This window comes from Populus alba, chromosome 17 (genome assembly GCF_005239225.2).
Source record: "Populus alba chromosome 17, ASM523922v2, whole genome shotgun sequence".
Classification (NCBI taxonomy): domain Eukaryota; kingdom Viridiplantae; phylum Streptophyta; class Magnoliopsida; order Malpighiales; family Salicaceae; genus Populus; species Populus alba.
In genome coordinates, this window is record NC_133300.1 from 14,542,081 (window position 1) to 14,564,154 (window position 22,074).

The 22,074-nt window shown below is 32.8% G+C and overlaps 1 protein-coding gene across 2 annotated transcripts; it reads left to right on the forward strand.

Moving 5' to 3' along the window:
* The first annotated feature begins 703 nt into the window (after window positions 1-703).
* On the forward strand, window positions 704-8,695 carry LOC118042698 (receptor-like protein kinase FERONIA). Of its 2 annotated transcripts, none has more exons than XM_073405811.1 (2): window positions 704-960; window positions 4,039-6,525. In XM_073405811.1, the coding sequence occupies exon 2, from the start codon at window positions 4,253-4,255 to the stop codon at window positions 6,332-6,334; it is 2,082 nt and encodes a 693-aa protein (XP_073261912.1). In that variant the 5' UTR covers window positions 704-960; window positions 4,039-4,252; the 3' UTR covers window positions 6,335-6,525. The 2 variants fall into 2 exon arrangements, with proteins under 2 accessions (XP_073261912.1, XP_034906307.1); XM_035050416.2 differs by lacking the exon at window positions 704-960 and adding an exon at window positions 8,323-8,695 and having other exon boundaries at window positions 3,364-6,152.
* Window positions 8,696-22,074: the final 13,379 nt, after the last annotated feature.

Here is a 22,074-nt window from a genome sequence, read left to right on the forward strand (position 1 = left end):
ATAAAAGATGATTTATTAAGGCTAATACGGGATATGGAATATTTTATTAGTTTTTTAGTTATTTTCATTGTAAATTATTATTATTATTATTATTATTATTATTATTATGGGGTTAAGAATGACAAATATACTAATAGTATCATAATTTATTTTCATATAAAAAGCCATAAGAAACCGATTTGGTCAATAATGAAGCTAGCTCTAATTAAGTTAACCATTTCTTGTGTGCATAGAAATATAAACAAGCCAGCAATAAAAGGCCAATGGCTATGAGGAAAACGGGTGGCTATTTTAACTTATAGGTGTCATATCTCTTGCATGCTATTTGCTTATAATTTGTAGTTTTATATTTTGTTTGGTATTGTAAGTATTAGGTTTCGGATCTTAAACCAATGATAGGTTTTTCTAATTCTTTTATTTTTTTTATTAAATTAATTTTTTTATTTTATTTTGTTTGTGCCACTAAAAAATTTTGCGTGCATACTATTTCCAATTGATGTTAATTTTAATGGAAGTATACTATTTTTTATAATAAAATAAATATTCATGTGTATCGAATGAATAATTATAGATAATAAAAACTATACCAAATATTAGGATAAAAAAAATAAAGAATTTCATCCTTTAATAATGTAAAAATATTAAAATACAAGTTGGAATAAAATAAAACATGGCCTAGGGTCATTTAAGAGGAGGTATGATTCTTCCCTTCCTTAATAGTGTCCACCTTCCTCTTTCTTGCATTTTCTTCATCATACCTCTTGCATGTCCCTAAAAAATGATGCTTGAAAGAATAATAAGTGAGTGTGACTGTGTGAGGATGGAAACCACCATTTAGAGGTGTAGACATAGAGAAGTTCGGTTAGAGAAGAAACAATTGGAAGAGAACCAAGTTAAGAAGAGTAAGAAGAAGAACAAATCGTTAAAGAAACATCCTTAAATCTTGTTCAAATTCAAGTGGTAAGAAAATCTTTCTTGTTTTCATCTTTGTTTTGATTGAATATTGTTGGAAGGGATGAAACCCCCTTAAATGTGAAGAACTAGGGGTTTTTTGGTATATGCTGATTTATGGAATCTAATGAAACAAATAGAAGTAATTAGCAAAGAAGGAACAAAAACTCAAGTGAATAACAAAGAAAATTAAAGTATATCAAGAGGAAACCTAAACATAGGGTCGGCCACCTTTGAGCATGAAGGAGGAATAGAAATTGAATTGTAATCTTCAATGTTTAGAGCTTGAACTAGCACTCACAAGAGAAATAAATGATTAAAAATGAATTTTCTAAGGTGTTATGTATTCTTGGATCTTGAGCTTGTTGGATAAGCTTCAACATTACAGAAAGCCCAAGATATCCTAAACAAGAGTGGTTAGGATAAGATAGGCCTGATGTAATACTAATAGAATTAGGAGTTATCTAGTTCTAATAGAAATAGGAAAGCTGTGCTAGTAAGATATAAATATCATTGTTGAGTTGTAACAATGATCACAACGAAAGCTTGTGGTGTTTAGTTTTGAGTTATTTTCTAAACATAATAAGAGAGCTATTCTTATACACAAGCTAAGTGTCTTTATTTCTCAGAAAATAGAGAGCTTACAAATTTTAAACGTGAGATTATGGTGAGAAAATGAAGTGCTTGGAATGAAAGAACTTGGAAGAAATTGAACTTGGTGGTTCGGCCATAGGGTAGATTCCAAAGGAAAATTTCTTGGTTTAGGAATAACTCTTGATAAATAAAAGTGATGATGTAGAAATAGCTTACTGATGATATGAGAATAAATATTGTTGATGGTTTCAAATAGAAGTATGTAAGCATATGAATATGTGTATTTGCTTGGAAGAAGATTTTATTAATGGTGAATAGAGGGAAGATAGTGAAGAAAAACCTTAGTGCTTTACCTTAGACATGTTTCGGTCAAAATGAAGTTAAGAAAGATGAGATTTAAAGAGTTGGATAGGTATAGCAACCATAGTATTAATTAAAGGAACTAATTAAGGGTAAAGAGAATGCATTGTTGTATGGGTAGATGATGTCAAATAAGACAAGTCATTTTAAGAGGAAGTTTTAACCAAATAAGGGCTTTATTTTGGATTAGACTAATCAAATGAGTAGACCCATGTCATGTTATTGATACAATGAGAGATAAGAAAATTGATGAGAAAAGAAAACGAACACCCTCTTTTTTATTAGATGACGTTCGGCCAAATGAACACCAAAAGGAGGAGGAAGAAGACAGAATTTAAATTGATGTATGATTTTGTATAAGGAAATGTATTATTGTGATTGTTAAGAATAAATTATGGAAAAAAAATCCAATGGCATTGGTATGTTAGTGGTTATGAAATGACATGAGAATATTGAACATGAAAAGAATTGTTGTGTTTCTTACCATGGTTTGGAATTTAAGTTTAGATTGAGAGTTGAATAATATTTTCATAAAAAATCAAATTATATGTGATGAGTTACTCCTATGACATAGGAGAGGTCGCGAGTTCAGTATAACAATAAGGAGTTTTCACTCTAGTACAGACTTCAGTTAGGTGCATTATATCTTTGTTAATTAATCATGTCAAATTCTTGATAATACGATGTTATAATTTCTTTAATTTTATCATAAGTTCTTAATAGATTGATTGTGAAAAACTAAAAAAGATCTGTGATTGACTAGTTTTCATAATAAAGATTAGTGATGTATATTTGATGATGGAGAAAAATTAAATTAACTAGTTCTAATTATGGAAACGAATAGTTATTGTCAAATGGAAAAATTAAATTGAATCGACTACTTTCAAGATTGGAAACAAGTAGTATTAATATGTTTGACAATCAACAAAATTAAAGATAATTGGAAATAAAAAATTAATAAATTAATCAAGATTAAATAGTTCTTATGAAATTATTGAGAATTACTATGTTGAAAACGATTTTTATCCTTATATAATCTTAAATAACATACAAAATTGTTGGATTCATTATTCTATAATTTAATTACATCTTGTATAGTAAATATGTTTTCAGGCTCATCTTTTGTTTATGTAATTTAATGACATTAGAATAGACTAGGTTATATCATGTAATGAAGAATTAACTTCTTCTTCCTTCTTTTTTTTTTTTTTTTGTAAATAGTTTGTGGATGTAACTGAATTTCCAGTAGTTAATACTTCTAGTTAATTTATTAATTACTCCGATGAATAAAAAATTAAAAAAACTCGGCTTTGAAAATGGGGTTGTTATATATTATATTATATGATATAAGTTAGATAGTTGGTATAATTTTTTTAAAAAAAATACATGATATAAGATTATTTAACAATTAATAGATACATAATTAACTATTATACATATAATTTTTAAATATAAAATATGTTATGTATCGAACAAATAATAGGAGAGTTTTCATGTGTTAGACGTTGCCGTATTGGTCTTTACATTTCAACTTTGTAATTAAATATATTGATAAAAGAGGTGTTGACCAAAAAAAAAAAGAAAGCAATAGCGATAATAGATGAATGGGTAATAGAAAAATTAGAATCAATCAACTTCCGCATGACTTGAATTTACACCTCTAAGCATATAATTAAAAGTAGCTTCTCCTCTCGATTTGTTCATCTCTCCTCCTCTGGCCAGAAACAAAATGAGGAGCAGCAGCAGCAGCAAATATCTCTCTCTCACAAACTTAACTTTATTAACACATCTGCACCTCTCCTTCATGTTCCTCCATCTCACCATCCTTGTAACTGGGGATTTACCACCACCTTACGTCCCTCTCGATAGCATAGCGCTTGATTGTGGTTCATCCTACGACAGTTCTGGAAACGGTAGGCACTGGACTGCAGACATCAACTCAAAAGTGGCCCTTCTAGATCAAGACAGCTCCTTAACAAATCCCACAGAAAAAGTTGCCTCCACTAGCTTTGCACCTTATTATTCTGCTCGCGTCTCTCTCTCCCAATTCACCTACACGTTTCGTGTCAATACAACGGGACCTAAGTTTGTTCGCCTCCATTTTAATCCAGCTTCCTTCACTGGTTTCAACAGGTCTAAAGCATCTTTTTCTGTCACATCCGGTCGCTATACCTTACTTAGCAACTTCAGTGGCATACATTACACTGACCCTCGTGGTGAACGAAGTTACGCCAGAGAATTCATCTTAAATGTTGAAGATGAGCAGAAAAATCTGAGCATAACGTTCACGCCGAGCCCTCATGTAGCTGATGCATATGCTTTCATCAACGGGATTGAAATCGTATCCATGCCCACCAATCTTTATTACACTGCAGGAGATGACCGAGGGCTGTATGATTTTGACCAGGAGGTCTATCTTCCCCTTCAAAACGAAACTGCTTTAGAGACCATGTACCGAGTAAATGCGGGTGGGGGAGAGATCACACCGCCCAACGACAATGGCATGTTTCGAAGTTGGTTACCCGATGTCGATTACTTGACGGATGCTCGACCAAGCGCTTTGGTATATAATGACACTATTCAACTTCAGTATAATAACCACACTCGCTATGCTGCACCTGACGTACTCTATCGAACTGCTAGGACCATGGGGGCCAATGCTACTGTAAATAAGAAATACAATATGACTTGGGAGTTTCCGGTCCACTCCACATTCACCTATCTTGTTAGGCTTCATTTCTCTCAGTTTATTCCGATTATATTGCAAAAAGGCGATCTAGTCTTTAAAATATATGTCGGTAATCAAACGGCAGAGCGTTACGCCGATGTAATCTCTTGGGCTGATGGATATGGGGTTCCCATACACAAAGATTACGTAGTGATGATGGATGCCGGAGGAAACGACGGAATACAGAATTTGTCGATTGCATTGCACCCTATTCAGTCTACTAATGCCTTTGATGCAATGTTGAATGGAGCTGAAATCTTCAAATTGAGCAAAACAGACAGTCTTTCCGGACCAAATCCTGGTGTATATCAGGATAGACCCATTAGTAATACTCCTCCTAGCCCGACATCAACAAAGCCAAATCATGGTCTAAGAAGAACAGTCGCCATTATTGGTGCTGCTGTTTCGGGCATTGTTGTCGTCTCTGTCCTATTTTTCTTGATTTTCCGGAAAAGAGTCCAAAAATTCAAGGACTTGGTTTCTGGTGATGCAGCTTCAAACTTAGGCACTCTTGTTTCCTCTTCAAGAAATTCAACAAAGACCCATAGGCCATCTCTACCTTCTGATCGATGCTACCGTTTCTCGCTAGTTGAGATCATAGCAGCTACAAACAACTTCGACAATTCATTCATTATTGGTGTTGGTGGCTTTGGTAACGTGTACAAAGGATTATTTGATGGTGGAGTCAATCGTGCTGCGATCAAGCGATTGAATCCAAGTTCACAGCAGGGTGCAACCGAGTTCAGGACAGAGATCGAGATGCTCTCCCAGCTTAGATTCCGCCATTTGGTTTCTCTAATTGGTTACTGTAATGATAATAATGAGATGATCCTGGTGTATGATTATATGGCTCGGGGGACGCTTCGTGATCATCTCTACAGAACTGATAATCCTCCACTTTCATGGACTCAGCGCCTAGAGATTTGCATCGGTGCTGCCCGTGGGTTGGATTACCTTCACACAGGTGCCAAGCACACTGTCATTCATCGTGATGTGAAGACAACAAATATCTTGCTGGATGAGAAATGGGTGGCCAAAGTTTCGGATTTCGGATTGTCCAAAACAGGCCCTACGAGCACATCGAAGGGCCACGTGAGCACCGTTGTGAAAGGTAGCATAGGGTACTTGGATCCCGAATATTGTCAACGCCAGCAATTGACAGAAAAATCTGATGTCTATTCATTTGGGGTTGTGTTGTTCGAGGTATTGTGTGCTAGACCACCAATAAACCGATTAGCAGTGCCAGCAAGTCTAGCAGAGTTGGCTAGACAAAGCCACAGCAACGGAACGATTAATGAAATCATTGATCCGTATCTGGATGGAAAGATCTCACCAGATTGTCTGGAAAAATTTGTTGATGTTGCAGTGAGATGCTTGCTCGAGAATGGAATCGAAAGGCCATCGATGACCGATGTGGTTTGGGGCCTTGAGTTTGCATTACAACTGCAAGAGAGCGCGGAAGAGAATGTCAAAGTGGCTCAAACTGAGAAAGAAGTTAACATGGAGACTCCTCTGAAAGGCTCCACAATCGATGACAGCAGTGATTTGTTTAGTACTGGCAGTGAACTAGTTGTGAATTCCCGCATTTTGGAAATGGCAATAACAAGCAGAAGCGACGGACAGAGTTTTCCACGCAACGAGTCGGAGAAAATGATGTCTGGTTCTGTGTTCTCCGAGATCGTGAATCCGAAGGGGCGATGAGAAGCAAGCTAGTTAGCATGTTAAGTTAGTATAGGCCTCAAGACAAAGGTTTATAGCTGAAATACCTATCGATGCATATATGCATTGCTTGTTTGAATAATTTTGGTATTGATAATCAGAGTGTCTGATAGAATGATTTTATTGCAGTGCTCTGCTTATTCAGCATTAATTGGAACCAATTTTTCATGTTATTTGGCCACTCAGCCGCAAAATCACCACTCTTTCAAGCTAGCAATATATATGAACAAGTGCATGCTTAGTAATTAAGAAGTTAGGGATGCTCAAGCTTATCTGATTCAAAATTCGGTTCACTTGGATGAAAGGAAATCAATAGACTGAGAAGATTCTCTCTATGCAACCAACTCTTTATTTACAAAACAAAAAAGCTTACTTTTTTTCCCAAAAAAATTTGTTCCTTACTCAATATGTTAAAACCAAATTTTATTGTACATATAAAAAACATCATTTGATTTTCAAAATCCTTATTTGACAGATTCAAATAAAATACAAGAAGTTGATCTATTTTTCTGAACTTTAAAATAATCTATAAAGAATATTTCACCAGTGAAAAAATAATAAAGTCAATTAATATAAATCCCATATATATATATATATTAAATGGAAATATTAATTATTATTATTTTTTATAAGTTATGAGTTCTATTTTTTTTTTCCTATTAAATTTTTTTTTCAAGGTCAACTCAAGAAATAACTAATAAAATATCACTAGCATCATAAAATTTTCTTTACACACAATAAAAAAAATAGAAAATATATTTATTGTATAGATATATGGTATTAGTAAAATAGTAAATTGATAAACAACATTGTAAGACTTTCATGTTATTAATTTCCGAAATATATTGGATATCATTATCCTTGCCAACTTATCAAGTGTATTGTAGAGAAAATAAGAAAAACAAATATTAAATAAGAATTAAAATGAATGTATAAATTAATAAGATAAAACAACGTGAATTTACTAGTTATATCTAAATTTATGAAAATCAATAAAGAAAGGTCCACATGTTAAGGATGAAAAATCTGACGTTTCATTTCCTACAGAACGTTTCCAATATTTTATTCATAATTTGTTTTTTTAAAAAAGAAAATCTAAGGAAATATACAGAAGTCTGATTATGATGTCTTAAACGTTACCAAACTATTGATTGCATAACGCCAACGACTCGGAAGTCTTTGATGCCTTTCAAAGGTCACTGCTACACAGCACAGACGAGACGACCTGTCAAAGGTCACTTCTTCCATTTCCAATTGGTCCACTCTATTTGTTGCCTCATAACGTGCATTAGATGTTTACATGAAACTGGGCCCAAAGGCTTGGAACTTTGCCAACAACATGTATTTGCCTTTCCTATTCCAGTTTCCACGCCGGAGAGGGCATCCTATTTTTAAAATTGACCTTTTTTTTTTTGTTCAATTCTGCATAATTCTTAATTTCCCTTTCACTACCTATTTATTCTTAATATGAAATAAAAATTAACAATTATCCAACTCAAAGCATGGTTGACGCTGGCGAGACCTATAAGAATAAATTTAAGCATGGAAAAAGAATCCACATATAAACCATAAATTCATAATTTATTTATCTGAAAATAAAACTAATAAAATTTATTTTTTTTAGATGTTTACAAGACCTATAAATAGATTAAAAAAAAACCCTACATCTACTAGAAAAAAACTAGAAATCCAAAAGCACAAAGAAAAATAAAATAAAAAACCAAATTAAATAATAAATCCCAAAAAACCTAGAAAAAAATAACAAAATTGACCTAAACAACATCATCTTGGCTTGATTTCTAATTCTAGAAGATTCTGATAAGAGACACAGTCTTAATGTGCACGGCAGGGTGCAACCGAGTTCAGGACAGACATTGAGATGCTCTCCCGGCTCAGCTTAGAGAGCGCGGAAGAGTATGTCATAGGAGCTCAAACTGAGAAAGAAGTTGACATGGAGACTCCTCTGAAAGGCTCCTCAATCGATGACAGTAGTGATTTGTTTAGTACTGGCGGTGAACTAGTTGTGAATTCCCGCATTTTGGAAATGGCAACAACAAGCAGCAGCGACGAACAGAGTTTTCTGAGCAACGAGTCGGAGAAAATGATGTCTGGTGCTGTGTTCTCCGAGATCATGAACCCAAAGGGGCGATGAGAAGCAAGCTAGTTAGCATGTTAAGTTAGTATAGGCCTCAAGACAAAGGTTTATAGCTGAAATACCTATCGATGCATATATGCATTGCTTGTTTGAATAATTTTGGTAGTGATAATTAGAGTGTGTGATAGAATGATTTTATTGCAGCACTCTGCATATTCAGCATTAATTTGAACCAATTTTTCATGTTATTTGGCCACTCAGCCGCAACATCACCACTCTTTCAAGCTAACAATATATATGAACAAGTGCTTAGTAATTAAGAAGTTAGGGATGCTCAAGCTTATCTGATTCAAAATTGGGTTCACTTGGATGAAAGGAAATCAATAGACCGAGAAGATTCTCTCTATGCAACCAACTCTTTATTTACAAAACAAAAAAAGCTTACTTTTTTCCCAAAAAAATTTGTTCCTTACTCCCTACCATAATATGTTTAATCAATATGTTAAAACCAAATTTTATTGTACATATAAGAACAAGATTTGATTTTCAAAATCCTTATTTGACAGATTCAAATAAAATACAAGAAGTTGGTCTATTTTTTCTTAACTTTAAAATAATCTATAAATAATATTTCATGTTATTAATCTCCGAAATATATTGGACATCATTATCCTTGCCAACTTATCAAGTGATATTGTAGAGAAAATAAGAAAAATAAATATTAAATAAGAATTAAAATGAATGTATAAATTAATAAGATAAAACAACGTGAATTTATTAGTGATATCTAAATTTATGAAAATCAATAAACAAAGGTCCACATGTTAAGGACGAAAAATCTCACGTCTCATTTCCAGAAAGTTACCAATTTTTTTAATGATGAATTATTGATTGCATAATGCCAACGACTTGGAAGTCTTTGATGTCTTTCAAAGGTCACTGCTACACAGCACAGACGACCTGTCAAAGGTCTTCTTGCATTTCCAATGGGTCCACTCTATTTGTTGCCTCATAACGTGCATTAGACATTTCAAAGGCAACAACTTGGGATTTCTTAATGTTGACTTATTGATTGCATAATGCCAACGACTTGGAAGTCTTTGATGCCTTTCAAAGGTCACTTCTCTCATTTCCAATTGGTCCACTTTATTTGTTGCCTCACAACGTGCATTAGATGTGAAATATTCCATTTTTCACGCCGGAGTGGGCATACTATTTTAAAATTGAACTTTTATTTTTTTGTTCAATTCTGTATAATTCTTAATTTCCCTTTCACTACCTGTTTATACTTAATATGAAATAAAAAAATAACAATTAGCCAACTCAAAGCATGGTTGATGCAGCAGAGACCTATAAGAATAGTAACAATACATAAAACACAATAAAATTTAATGAACAAAAAAAAATTATATATGTGTGAAACACAAATTTATGATTTATTTATCTAAAAATAAACCTATTAAGTTTATCTTTTAAAAAGGTTTATAAGACCTGTAAATAGATCAAAAAAGCCCTACATCTATTAGAAAACAACTAGAAATACAAAAAAGAAATAAAAATAAAAATAAAAAATCAAAGTAAATAATAAATCCAAAAAAAAAACCTTGGAAAAAATTAAAAAAAAAAATAACCTAAATAACAATATTCAGGTTTGATACCTAATTTCGGGAGATCTAACAATCTAATAAAAGACACGGTCCTAAGATGTTCATCTAATTTGACACGACAAGACCTTTTTTTAGATCTAGAATGTCTGAATGGTATATAAAAATATATATTAGATCATCCACATAGTTTTTTTATTTCAGATTTTTATCTAGTTATATAAAATTCTCATTTAATTGTATCATATCTCCACTATTCATAATGATATATACATAATCTTTCAATATATTTTGATGTTATCATATAATAAAACATCCACAAAATCTTGTGAATGATGATATCATTGCATTCTAGGTATGATTGAGAAATATCTAAGTTTTTTATATACGATATGAGTTTTACCTTTACTAGTTTTGAGTTTATAAAAAGCATGTCCACGTATTCTGAACTTGATCAACTCTACATTTTCAAGGTATTATAATATACATAATGTCGCACGTGTGCGGCGGCGCGGCGATCGTCCACCCTCAAGGAAAAATCAGAAATATTTATTTCTGGAAAATAGTCAGAGACAAGGAATTCTTGTCTCTATAAGTAAAAAAATGGATTGGGAGTCGCCACCTAGTATTCTGGTTACTAGGAACCTTAACTGGTCTTTAGAGATCAGGTACGGAGACTGGTTGCGTAAAGGGAAGGTATTAGCACCCCAACTACGCCCTACCTAAGGTAGGCTGCATTGTTTTAATGTATGATAACATCTAAGGTCGTGTTTTGTGGTTTTTAATTTTATTGTTCGGAATACGCATTACATGTAATGTCATATCCCAAGTTCTAAAAAATATATATATAAAAAAATTTAAATTAAATATCCGGAATATGTATTACGTATAATGTCATACCCCGGATATTAAAAGATAAACAAAATAAAATTGTTGTTGTTTTTTTTTGAAATTTTGGCCAATATTCTCTTGACTTTAATAAACTGGTTATTAAAGCCAAAATGCATGCTAAAAACATTGATTTTTTTTTTGTATGAAAAATACAAAATGATTTTTTTTTTGAGACATTTGGCCGTATGCACAAAAACATTTTTTTTTTTAATTTGTTTTTTATATTCTTGAAAGTCGAAAACCGGGTATTTCAGTACCGGATTTGTATTTTACGACATAAAAATATTGTCCGATATTACATAAAAAACTACGCGAAAAAATTATAAAAGAAACAAATATTTTTGATTTTTTCTTTTTTTTATGGGCCGGGTGAACAGTACCGTATGAACAGTACCACGCTACGAAAACGGTGTAAAATGATAGAAGAAAATGTGCCCTTTTTTAAAAACATAAAATATAAAAATTATAACAAAAAAAAAATAATAATAAATAAATAAATAAATAAAAATCTGGGCCGGCCCAGCCCAAATGCATGGGCTGGGCCAACCAAACCCGTTTACAGGGGCTGGGCTGAACGGCCCAGCCCAGGCCTAAATGGGCTGGTTACTGTGCATCAGCACAGTAACCAGCCCACGCTGCATTTTGCAGCAGAACGTGAATTATTCACGTTCTGCATGCAAGTGCAAACCGGGGCAGCAGGAGAAGAAAATGATCGGGGAGCAGGAGGGTACCTGGGGCGGCGTCGAGGCGGTTCTGCTGGCGGAGGCGGTGCTGCTGTCGCGGTGGTTCCAACGGCGGTCCTCCTTTTTCCTCTTTCTCTCTGTTTTTTCTTTTCTTCCCTCCTCTGCCGCTTCTCTTTCTTCTTCCTTTTGTTCTGTTTTTTTTTCTTTTGTTTCTCTCGTCTCTCTACTCTCTTTCTATCGTTCAATCCTTCCACTTCTCCCTCTCTTTTTTTTTTTTTCTTTTGTTCGGTCCTCCCCTGTTTTTATAGGCAAAAACAGGGGGGACAATGGTGGTGGGGCGGCCACTGTTGGCCGCCCCTCCACTAGCCGTTCAACGGATAAAAAGGAGGCAAGTGGGCGTCGAATGGTGGGCGTCTTATTGCGTAGAAATGGGGAAAGAAGTTAGGCGAAAAGGGAGAAGAAAAATCTTCTTCTTCCCCTGCCTCGCGCGTCCAGGGGAAGAAGAAGACCTACAGTGCCGTCAAAACGGCGCCGTTTTGGGCTTCTGTTTTTTTTTTTTTTTTTTTTGCAACAGTGAATGAAACGACGCCGTTTTGGTCAAAACGCGCCGTTTCATTTAAAAGAAAAAGGCGCCAAAATGCGTCAGATTTCAAAGAAGGCCCTCAAATTTCTCGCGTTTTACAATTTCATCCTTGGTCTCGGATTTCTTCAATTTAGTCCCTAATTGGCCATTAAACTTCATTTTTTATGCAATTAAGCCCCTGATTTGACCAAATTAACTTCCAAAAATTATAATTTGACCCCAGAAAATTAATTTCTTCCAATTAAAGCCCAAAATAACTCCAAAATCAATTGTTTTTGCAAGTAAAACCTCTATAAATTCAATTAAACCTTCAATAAAATTTAATTGAGTCCATAAACTTCTAATTTTGCATTTTTCTTCCTCAAATTGAATTTTCTTTATCATTAGGGCTCGCATCAGTCAATGATATACTGTCAAATTTTAATTTTTATTTTTTTGCACATCCTCAATCAATTTTTAAACATTTTTAAGGCGCTCTGACATTTTTTCTTTCTGTTATATTTTTTTTTTATAAATGTATTTTTTTTGAATTTTTTTGTAGTTTTAGGTGAAGACCCAAAAATGAGTTACAACACATAAGTTTAAATACATGTTAATTTTTTAGCATCTTAGACCAATAAATTTCATCATAGATTAAACATTATAGATTTCTTTTTAGTCTATTCTCTTCCGCCTTTATTTGTTGCCTCATAACGTGCATTAGATGTTTACATGAAACTGGACCCAAGGCTTGGAACTTTGCCAACAACATGTATTTGCCTTTAATATTCCATTTTTTACGCCGGAGTGGGCATTCTATTTTAAAAATTGACCTTCTATTTTTTTTGTTCAATTCTGTATAATTCTTAATTTCCCTTTCACTACCTATATGTAAGGGTAAGCAAGAAAATAAAAAAACTGATTAAACTGAGAGAACCAGAAAAAAAAAAACCGAAAAAAACCGAATTGTAAAAAAAAAACTTATTAAACCAATTAGAATTTTTAAAAAACTGATTGGTTCGGTTAGGTTTATAAGCCTAAAACCGAAAAAACTGAACCTAAATTGAAAAAACTGAGCCAAGTCAGAAAAAAAAAAAAACTTAGCCAAACAAAAAAAAACCGAGTCAAACTGGTTGGTTCAATAAAAAAAAATCAAAAAGACATGCGAGGGATAACGGTCTTGAAGGATTGAAAGAGGTAGCGGTTTGACGGGAATTCAAACTGCCATTCATCTCGAGAGATATATGGACGACATATATTGAGCACGTGACCTTAAAGGCGGTTCTCACGGCCCTCATAGTTCGGCGCCCACAACCGAAACTGGTAAATTCATGGTTTGGTGACCATGCACACCGGCGGCTCCGTCCCGTTCAGCGCACATGCAAAGCGGATGGTAAGATTAATTTTAATGAAATATATCGTTAATTAATTTGTCGTTGCTTATAAATATATTTAACTTGCAATCTATTTTTTCCTTATAAGCTGCTCTTGGACGTGAGCTGGTCCAATGGAGCTGTTTGTAGAGATGCATGTGCGGAGTCAAGATCGCCAAAAAGGGGTGCAATAGTTTGTGGACAACCGTGCTCAGCATTTCGTGGTATGTTCGTTCAATCCTTTTATTTGGTAAGTTATTATTTTCTTGAATTGAATATGATGATTTTTTTAAAATTTTCAGGAAACCTATAATAGACGGTTGAGGGAGAGATATGGGGACGATCCTTCGACCCATCCGGATTTCGATTCGGATTAGTGGATGGAGGTGAGATCGTCTGATGGTCCCGAAAAAAAATTGAGTCCACGGGCTTTCCAACACTATGATCGAAAAATTGCGATCAACCCGTAGTCTCTCAATCGTTAGGAGCTCTCCCTCAGCATCGAGCACCCAGTCTGAGGAGTTCATGGCCTTAAAACAACAATATGAACAACTCTCGATGAATTATGATCAACTCCGTCAAATGGTCATGGAGTAATGATCAAGGATGAGTGATGATACATGTGCAGCTCATTTTTTGTCGTACGGTCCCGGGAACAACCAACCTCCTCCTCTAGCTCTGCCGCTATTCTAGTTTAATTTTGTTTTTTAAACACATTAAATTTGTAATGAATATTTGGATGAATATTATTTAACATTATTTTTATATTTTTAATGTTTAATACAATTTTATTTGTTTATTAAGCTTTTTTACTATTAATAAATTATTTTATATATATTATAAATACATGCCGACGGCTTTCCCGACGGATCCTGGCCGTCGGTATCTTACCGAGAGTTGCCAAACAATTACCACCCATGCCATAATCACCGACGAACATATTTCGTCAGTGTTTACCATTACTATTACCGACGGAATATTTTTGTTGGTATTTTACAGGGTTCTGAAACATTTATCGCCATGCCACCATCACCGATGGATATTCCGTTGGTGATTACTGTTAAAAATGCAGACGGATATATTCCGTCGGTAATGTTCTCGTGGGAAATTTTGTTTTTGCAGCGTGTCACCGTTTATAAGACCGGCGGTGGTTGGTTTTTTTAATTCCGACAGCATTAGCGATGAAATAGGGAATTACCGGCGATTAGTATATCGACGGACGAATTCTGTCAATGAGACCATCAGTAATAATTTTACCAACAGATGTCATGCCTTACACCGACAAAATTAATTTGTCAATAAAACTGTTTAATGATATAGTGTGCACTAAGACGTGTCATCAATTACAAGCCTCAACAAAGTGCTTCAATATATTAGATATCCAATACACGATAAGAGAGATGAGACTTTAAAATGCTTCAATATATTCAAAATCTGACATAAGGTCAGGATTCTAGCAAGTCTAATTTAATAATAATAATAAAATCATTACTAAACAACATTCATTGTTACATTTATTCATTACAAATGAGATGTAATTAATGCCTTTTGAACTACTCATTCAAAATTTCAGACCATTATAAATGACATCTTTAATCTGTATTTAAAATTTATGATTATATACATAGATGATGACTTTTTATTTTTAAAATTAATAACCAAACATTTCGACAACTTACAAAAGCTTCTCAATATTATCAAACAAAATAGATTAGTTGTCTCAACCTTAAAGATGTTAATTAAAAAATATAATTTTTAGACATGTATCAAGAATCAATAAATCTAATCACTAGATCAATAAAATTTACTGATAAATCCGTAGAAAAAACCAAGGATAAAACCCAGCTTTAAAGGTTTATGAGATGCCTGAATTATGTTTTAGATATTTTTACAAATCTTAGATATTTTTACAAGATTGAATTCATAAAAGAAGTCAAAGAGTCTTTACTAGGCTCAAAATGAGCATCCCGGTCAAGAAGTCAAAAGAATCAAATACTCTTACACCATTAAAACCAATTCAAGCAACAACATCAAGCATTCAAGATACTTTAAGGAGGGTATTGCCTCCTATTGTGAGGCTAGTTTTTGTCTCAAATAATCAATTTTGAATCCTTTAATCAACATCACTCAGTCCAAGCACCTCACTTAAATTATTCTTAATCTCTCAAAACACCCTTGTTTGTTTAATCTTAAAATGCACCTTCAACAACATTATTGTTAATGCCAGGATTTTTATGAAAATAAAATTTCTTAGTTATTATTATTATTTTCTATTTAGTTTAGAAAAATATTTTTTTTTTATGGTGATTTTATTTTTTTCTATCTAGTTCAGGAAATTAAATATTGAGAATGATAATTTTATTTCTCTTAGTTTGTTTAGGAATTTTGTTACTTTTTCTTTATTTTGGGATTTTTTTAATTTGTTTAGTTTGGTTTTTAAGCTTATTTAAAGAGTTCTAAATATCTTAAAGGGGCAAAAAAAAAAATAGTGGATTTTTCTCTTCATCAATAAAACTATAAATTAGGATTCTTTTACTCTATCCTATTTCAACTATTAATTTTCTTTCTCTTGCTATTGGTTTTTTGCTTGTACTTCCACTTATGTTAATTACTCTCTAAATCCTCCCTAAAAAATGCATTAACCCTTTCAAGTCAAGAAACTATTATCTTCATATTTGTCCAATTAAAAAATAATTTTTACAATGAAGACCCAAATAAGATCATTCTTTATATCCCCCCCTCTCAATTTCAATTTATTTTAGAAAATATATTGAAAACAAGACAATTCTATAAGTTTATTCTGGTTGACATTAACTTTGTTGAAATAACTCATAATTAAGATGTAAACAATCCTGTTTTTTTAAAAAAAAAAAAAATAAAATTTAAAAGGTTTTAACCTTTCAAGACATGAATCAAAACCCCTGCACCTTGAAAGATTTTCTCAAAACTACCAATCAGTAATTTTGATTATTAACAAGCTTGGTTTAATTTCTTTTTTCTAAAAAACTATGACCATTCATCATTCATCCATTTTGATAAAACATTGTCCAAAGAATTTTCCAACTTAGTTCTCAAACAATTGGTGGTAATATTTTTCTTCAATAAGTAAGATTCTCCCTAAAAATTCATATAAAGATAGGAATTGTTGACAACAAAAATAACTTTGAATTCAATTCATGCCTCTTTTTATTTCATCTCAACCCTTGGTGTCCCATGCTATCTTGGGACTTCATTATAATAAATGATGTAGATGAAGATATTGGTTACTCTTTAGATCTCATGAGGAAAATCTAAGTCAAACGATGGACCCAATTCAGAAAAACTCAAGCTTGTTCTCAAGTTGTGCATGCTCGGCTACAATCTCATCAAACTCCATAGCTGCAAGCATTCCCCATCAACTCCATCTCAAGAAGGACAATTTACAATTCTCACCTCTAAAATTCGAATTCAGGAAAGCCTTGGATCATCAAGCTCAAAGTCAGAACACAAGAAAAAACTCCAAAAAGCCTTGTATGAAATATCAAGTTCTCACGAGGATGAATTCGCTAATGAAAATCCAAATTATGGTCCTAATCTTCTGAGTTACACACACACATGGATATAAAAGAATCTTTTAGTATATGTGGACGTCATCCTTTATAAAACATCCACCTATTTTAATTATTCAATAATATTTGACAAAACATTCAGCCACTTCAATTATTAAAAAAGTGTATATATCACGTTATCCAAGATATATTCTCAACTTCAAGCATAATTTAATTAGATTTAAAGTTAAAAAAGCCTCCTGTAAATAAGTCTTTCATTAGAAGAGACTAAAAGAGCTCCCATTTTAGTATAGGTTTATTATTGTACAGCCAAACTCATTGTTAATGTAGATTGGAATAGTGAGATAATGATTTTGCTGGCTTTGGAAGTAGGATATATTTTTATTTTTTTCATGGTAAAATGACCATTATATCCTTCTAAATAAAAAGTAATGGACTAGTGGAGAGGGTCACTTTCAAGTATTCCTTTTCACATGCACAGTGAAAAACTGAAGTGTCCTTGCATTTGAATTGTCTTTGCCCTTGGTCAAGGGGTTTTGTTTTTGTCTTTTGTTTTTTTTTTTGTGATTATCAAGTTTGATAAAATGCACTTTAGTATTTAGGTATATATTATATTAATTTATTTATAAAAAAAAACAGTTGCACATGTAATTTATATGGTCACGCGTTAGTACTTTTGTTTTGTTTAGACAACACATGAGGTATCGTTTGACAGCCAAAAACTCTAGCTTTTATAATTGTGTTTTTATCCTTGCGATATTGCCGATCAATTTCTAGAGAGCTCATGTGGTAATAAAAAGTTAGATTTTGCATAGCACTTCAATTTATTTTTCTTTTAGATTTGATTCCTTTTCTTTTTATTGTTATTTCCTTTATTTTAGATTATCCATGCATTTAAAAATTTCTTTCAATTTAATCCTCATTTGGTATTTTTACATTTTAGATTTGATCCCTATTATTTTTATTTTTATTTTTAATTATTCTCTTAACTAAATTATCTTTTCAATTGCATCCCTCAATATTTTATATATTTCTCTTAATTGAATTATTTTTTTCAATTGTATCTCTCAATATTTTAGTTAGTTTTGTTTTATGTTAGATTTGATTCTTATTTTTTTGATTTATTTTTATTTGAACTTTTTTTTTTGATTTCATCCTTCAATATTTTATTGCCTTTGATTTTTTTTTTCTATGTTCTTTTTCAACAATTGATTTTTATTGGTATCATATTCCTATAGGGTTATCCTGATCTCATGTGTTAGGTCACGAGTTTCGTATGTTAATCCAATTTTGCATGTAATTATTTTTTATTTATTTGTTATTTTTTATTATATTATAAAATTAATCAAGGTTTAACATCATTATCTATTTTTATTATTATTATTTTAAAAACCCAACTATCTCTTGAAGATATTTTTCATATTGAAAAACATGTTTGGTCCGATCCGTGGTGTTGCGCGGGCCACCACTCTGGTGCATTCTAAAGGCATAGGAAATTCATACCTTATATATATTCAATTGAAAAATTACATTCTCTCTGGTTTATGAATATTAATAAATGGAAAAAAGAAAGCTTTCATGTTAAAGAAGAAAAAAAAACTTTGACATTTTATTTCCAAAATATTGTTCCAATAGATTTATGGGTATGCCAATAGCACCAGTTCAAAACACAATATATATGGTCCCTTGTAACAACTTTTATACCCTACTTGTTACTTGTTATTGTGTATTTGCTTGTGCTTCCACTTGTGTTAATTACCCTCCAAATCTTCCCTGAAAAAATTAACTTATTAAACCTTCCAAGTCAAGAAACTATAATCTTCATATTTTTCCAATTAAAAAATAATTTTACAATGAAAACCTAAATAAGATCATTTTTTATATCTTCCCCTTTCAATTTTAGTTCATTATAGAAAAACTATTGAAAACAAGATAATTTTATGAGTTTATTCTGGTTTGACATTAACTCTGCTGAAGTAACTCATAATGAAGATGTAAATAATCCATTTTTTTCAAAAATACAAATTTAAAAGGTTTTAACCTTTCAAGACTTAATTGAGTCAAAGTCCCTACACCTTGAAAGATTTTCTTGAAACTACTAACCTCAAAGATATAATTATTTTGATTATCAACGAGCTTGGTTTGATTTTCTTTTTCTAAAACCATGATCATTTATGGTTCATCCATTTTGATAAAACATTTGTCCAAAAAATTTACCAACTTGGTTCTCAAACAATTGGTGGAAATATTTTTCTTCTATAAGTGAAATCCTCCCATAAAAAATCACACAATAATTGGAATTGTTTATAGTAAAAATGCCTTCGAATTCAATTCCCGTTTCTTTGTATAATTTCATCTCTACCTTTGGTGTCTCATGCTATCTTGGAATTTCATTACAATGCATGATGTAAATAAAGATAATAGTTACTCTTCAGATCTCATGGGATACATCAAAGTCAAATGATGGATCCAATTCAGAGAAACTCAAGCTTATTGCTACAATCTCAACAAACTCCATAGCTACAAGAATTCCTATCATCTCCAACTTAAAAAAGACAATTTACATTTCTAACCTCTTAAAATCGAATTCAAGCAAACCTTAGCATCATCAAGGTCAAAGGCAGAATACAAGAAACACTCGAAGAAACCTCGTATGAAATATCAAGTTTTGATGAGGATAAATTCACTAACGAAGATCCAGATTATAATCCTGATTCTTTGAGTCAACTTCATAGTGTGTGTGTGTGTATTGACGTCATCCTTAACAAAACATCCATCCACTTCAATTATTCAAAAAGTGCTTATCACGTTATCACGTCATCATGACATATTTTCAACTTCAAGCAGAATTTATTTAGTTTTAAAGTTCAAAAAGCCTAATATAAATAAGTCTTTCATGTACTCTAAACGCATAGCAAATTCACACCTTACGTATATTCAATTGAAAAATCAACATTTTCTCTTAATTTATGAATATTAATAAACGAAAAAAAAAAAAAAAAAAAGCTTTCATTGTTAGAGAAGAAAAAACCTTGACATTCCATTTCAAAAATGTGACGGCAATAGATTTATGGGTATGCCAATAGCACCAGTTCAAAAGACATTTCTATGGTCCCTTTGTAACAACTGCTATACCCTACCATTTAATTACATAAAAGTAAGAGAAATGCTAGTGTTTGTTAGCAGGATCCCATCAAAAAATAATTGCAATTTTTTCAAAACTTAGCATCAGCTGATGGCCCATGGACTTGACGCGCACATGGTTCCGACAATTATTAGATGTCCCTCGGAAAACGCTGCGTGATGAGTGTTTGCATTATTGATATTAAAAATACATTTTAAAAAATATTATTTTAATATTTTTCTAAATAAAAAGTATTATAAAAAACCACTATCAAACACTAAAACAAATGTTCATGGTTGCAAACGAACAATGAGGAAACGATTGAATTGGCAAGGACCATTATCCAACCAGTTTGCCAACTGTAAGCAATTAGTGCGCACAATGTCAAAATCAGAGTCATGTGAAGACCCAAGTCTTCACAAAAAAGCAAGTCAATGGAAAAAAGCTGGCCTTTCACTCCATATCCAGAGTTTGAAGCCTTCTTAGCAGTGACGCCTATTTAGTGCTCTTCAAACTCTGTAACAGAAGGGAACAGACAGAAAGAGATGAGGCCTAGCGTAAGTATCGAATTCCTCCGGTGGCTCTCTTTAACTATCCTGCTGGTTTCTGTGATCACATCTGCTTCTACAGCTGCCTTTCTTGAAAGCAACTCGAGTCCCATTTTCAATGCCACAATCGGTGAAGGTAATGAAGAGGAGTTCTCTATGGAATCTGAAGTGCATCAGAGACTACAGGCCTCTCAGGGTAGCTATATTGGCTATAGGAGTTTAGAACCACAACCGATTTGCAATGCACAAATATATGGCAACTGTGCAAAACCGATCAATCCTAACACTCGGCCTTGCACTTACTACAATCGGTGCAAACGTGGTAGTTGATCGAGGAAGAGGAGACAAAGGGGTCACTTCTTTATCTGTCTGTGTGGGTTTCGATTTGAATAGCCACCCATAGAGCGCAAGGTGAACCAGTCCGTCTATGTGAGCTCCACCAAGATGGGTGGGATCAGTTTGCTCTACGTTTAGGGTGACTGTCTGAATCTTTCTTCTTTCTTTCTACTCATGCTTCCGATGAGTATAACAATAAAATTTGTATGTACTTTATGATGATTAATAATTGAAGAAAATAGCAAGCAATTGCTTTGTGGATACGATGTCTAGTGATTGTCTTTCTCGTGCACTAATTAATGGCGAAGCTTCCTCATTAATCTATTGCAAGCTGTGAAGTTGAAAAAAAGATCTTGGAATGTTCACAGGTTTGCTTAAGGTGTCCTGTTTGTACAAGATAAGAACATCTGCTAGACCTATTCAATGTAGAAGACTTGGATTTTCCTTAGGATTGAAGTGATTTCAGCATGATTTTTTCAACAATGAAACTCAATTTCATTTCATTTATTATTCCAATTATTTTTCATCCACCGAGAACTCCATTCATTTCCCCTCAATTATGGAAATCAAGCTTAACAGGATGAGAGAGAACAAATTGCCATCTCCAGGGAAGAGAAGACAGCTTGCCTCTTCTTCACTAGTGCTATTGATTTTATTCGGCACCAAGTATGTCGAGAGGTAAATCCATTATTCTTCGATTAATGGGAAGAAAGATTTCTCATTACCACCAAGTTTTGTAGTAATTAAGCGATTGCTATACCAGATGAGAAGATTTTTGGTTTTAAACTCAGCCCAAAAAGGCACACTCATGAACCAAAAAGAAATAGGTCGATCCTTTGAGCCTCCTATTAGTTCCTGTGTAAAATTATATATATATATATATATACACCAAAAACAAGAGCATTTTATCAGTAAGACAGCATTGAAGAAGAATAATAGAAAGGAGTGAATGAGACTT